Source organism: Hibiscus syriacus, unplaced genomic scaffold (assembly GCF_006381635.1).
Source record: "Hibiscus syriacus cultivar Baekdansim isolate YM2019G1 unplaced genomic scaffold, ASM638163v2 tig00110065_pilon, whole genome shotgun sequence".
Lineage (NCBI taxonomy): Eukaryota > Viridiplantae > Streptophyta > Magnoliopsida > Malvales > Malvaceae > Hibiscus > Hibiscus syriacus.
The window spans coordinates 3,700,532-3,703,714 of record NW_024062585.1 but is presented as its reverse complement, the minus strand read 5'-3'; the positions used below and the strand labels follow the sequence as shown (position 1 = coordinate 3,703,714).

The following is a 3,183-nucleotide window of genomic DNA, read 5'->3' as shown; positions in this document are numbered from 1 at the left end:
TGTTCAAAGGAAGACATCTACCTATCCTATACAACTATCGATAGTAAAGTCTATCACGACATCGTGTCAAAATATCATCAATTTCATTCATGCGAGTGTTGTTGGAAAAAGAGTGAATTTCATTGAAGGAATTAATATTTAAATTAAATTCATTTCCTTTTAACTATTACAAATTAAAAGATATTTTTAATTTGAATATTAGTATGATAATTATGTTTTGAATATGTCAAATTAAAAGGTGTTTATTATCTATTTAACTTTGAATATTAAAGATAAATAGATGCTTTTGAATATTTTAAATTAAAATAATATCTATTTAAGTTTGAATAGTAAAATGCGTCTATCTTTTCATTTTTTTCAAATGAAAATATATTATTATTTATTTAAATTTGGATATTAAAGATATCTATTGGAAGTAAATCTCTCCTGAAAATCCCTTATAAATACTAAGTTAATCTGCTAGGTTAAACACAAGTTTTACAAGTGACAATTCAGAACAAGTTTTGATATATTAGAAGTCAAGAACTTGAAAGAAAAATCCTATTTTCTTCCACTAGTTTTTCGGTGATAGATGAAGGCAAAGATAATTCGTGATCTCTGCAATTGTGGTACTGTAACTGATCTAGTTGTTGTATCTTGGGAGACAAACGACCAACGAAATTGAGCACTAAAGGAGTGGCCGAAAATATGTCTTAAAGAAATTATGTAGCGACAAGCCGCATCTGTTTTCGATCAAAAGATCAAAATAAAAGGATATTTTAATTTCTATATATTTTTATCTTGTCTTCAAGAAGTTTCTATTTTATTTTATTTTCTCAAGTTAGATTTCATCTTGGATTGTTATTTTGCATAACAATATGATATCCTTATTTTTGTGATAATGAGTCCCTAAAGAGGAACAATTCATGATAACCAGGGTTAGGTTGTTAGAAAGAATGAATTTGGTTTGTTTATTAACTGGTCAAAAATGAATTCAATACAATAACCCTATTACAATGATGCTTTTATAACTCGATGATTAACCAATAACTAACCCAACAACTTTTAACCGATTCTAACTAGACCTTAAACTAATTCACAACTCAACCTTAACTTCTAACTCGACTCTAGTATTTAAAATACTATTTTTAATGCAAAAACTCTATTTCCTATGGATACTCATATATTTACATTTTTGTCTCAAAATATTTTTACTGTCCTATAAATATTTTGGACCGGAGCAAATGAAATTCGGATCACGATCTCTCAATCACCAGCATCATTATTTTCCTGGGAAACAAACATTTTCATCCTTTTCAGCATCAAATCGAAGTCATCTTCGCTTTTCATCAGGCTAAGCCGTACATATCTGCTTTTAGCACCGAACAAGCTACCATGACGTCCAGTTATATTGATTGAGTTGAGCACTGCTTTGCAATCTTGATCTTCCTCTCTTTCACACTTGAGCCATGCAAAAGCTGCACATCAAAGCACAAGATAATCGTTATCACAACTAATTTTCGTTGTCTAAATCCAGGACTTATGATATGAAGAGAGTGAATAATTACCTGGAGACGGTTCTCTAACTTTCTGTGCGAAAGAGCAGTTTTGAGGCTCAAGTTCCTGGATTGAAAACTGCTTAGACGTTAACATGGTTCTGCGCAACTTTATCCATCGATTTCTTCATTGTTTTGTATCCGAAGTTAAACATTTCCTTTCCTTGTTTTTCAATGGCAACTTTTAGCAGCTTCAGAACTCGAAGCTGAGTCTCTCGAGGAACCCCATAGGAACTTAGACTCATATGTAAGCATCCTTTGATACACAGCCTCGTCTTTTATAATTGCCCATCTGATGGAAACAAAGGGCATGCTTAAGCATGGAAACCAAAATCAATGCTTTAAGGAAAGAAAACAATGGAAAATATTGTTACCCAAATCTGCTTCCGCCATGGCCAGTATGTTTGGAGAGAGTGAATATCATGAGATCTTCATCTGATGGAGTTGGCACTGGTGTATAATGTGGCCAATAGTATGCAAGATCGTAGATTGTCTTCACCGATGGACCTCGAAGTACTGCCTTCTTTAATTTCCATCCGGATTGTTAGGTGAAGTCACAAGCTCGATGAAATTCCCTCGAGAAACGCTTTTGTTGTTGTACAGTAATGTATCTCCTTCGAACTTGTAATTCTTGGAGTTGAAAAACTCAGTTTGCTCCCTGTAAAACTGTAGCATAAATCACCTGATTATGACAATTCAATTCCGAGCCATAATAATTTATTAGAGTGAGAGGGCGTGGATTGTACCGGATAGTATGGGTTCGATGCGACGACTCTTGACGGTGAAAATCGATCGTTAGTCGGAGAGGGAATGCATGGCCGCATGAAGAAGTTGAGTAGCACCGCCACCGATTACGATGTATCTTCCATCGGTCACCGCGTTTCTGACAACTGCATGAAGTCTACGGATTTCGGATTCGAGTTGTTTCAAGAGGAGTGAGCCATTGTTGAATTCGTAGCTCATCCGATGCCATCCGGGAACCACGATGGTGCTACTAGCAGCATGATTCACCCAGAAGGGCTCCAAGAACATAGGATCTCCACTGCAACAAATGAGTTACGATTTACCAATACAACGTCAATCACATTAATCATCCGCAACTGAACTAAAAGAGCGGTGCGGTCGATCGATTACCTATATCCCGGTAACAAAACAGAGCAGTGAGGGCCTGCATAGCAAGCATTGCACTCACAAACAGGTTTTCCATCAAGGATTGATCCATCCAAGAAAGTTCTCCCGTGTCCTGAACATGAAATTGATGCCACAAACTTAGCTTGCGCAGCTGCAGTTTCAGTCCAGCTTCCCCCCCATCCGCCATGATAGTAGATGCTAGCAAATAGCAACAGATTAAGCACGATGGAACAGATTAGCAAAATCGTAATGGTAGCCATTTTCATATCTCTTTTCTCCTTTAGCTCTGTGAGTGTGATTTGCAGGAAAACTTGCTGCTTTTATACAGGAGGATTACTGCTACTTGTGATTAAGATCACGTTTAAAATGAAAACCGAATTAACTTTGGTTTAATATTATCAGTATAATCTACGAGGCCATTGACGTTCAAACGCGGTTTAAATGTTTCCGAAAGCGGCCAGATAAATCATTTTTTAAGAACATGCATGCATGTGGTAGAAATTGGAGAATTTATTGT

General features: G+C 35.9%; 1 protein-coding gene and 1 pseudogene across 1 annotated transcript; both read right to left on the bottom strand.

Moving 5' to 3' along the window:
• Positions 1-1,044: 1,044 nt before the first annotated feature.
• Positions 1,045-2,275, bottom strand: LOC120214480 (annotated as a pseudogene).
• A 55-nt stretch (positions 2,276-2,330) lies between these two features.
• On the bottom strand, positions 2,331-2,926 carry LOC120214581 (tryptophan aminotransferase-related protein 4-like). Its single transcript, XM_039212444.1, has 2 exons — positions 2,670-2,926; positions 2,331-2,577 (listed from the first exon to the last, which is right to left on the bottom strand). Exons 1-2 carry the CDS (start codon positions 2,924-2,926, stop codon positions 2,331-2,333), a joined length of 504 nt encoding a protein of 167 aa, XP_039068375.1.
• Positions 2,927-3,183: the final 257 nt, after the last annotated feature.

What these genes read in the sequence shown, in the direction of transcription:
- LOC120214581 (XM_039212444.1), bottom strand. Translation starts at nt 2,926, where the DNA reads ATGGCTACCATTACGATTTTGCTAATCTGTTCCATCGTGCTTAATCTG. An exon ending in GTTTTGTTACCGGGATATAG is followed by an intron (nt 2,578 to 2,669) that starts GTAATCGATCGA and finishes CATTTGTTGCAG; the next exon opens with TGGAGATCCTATGTTCTTGG.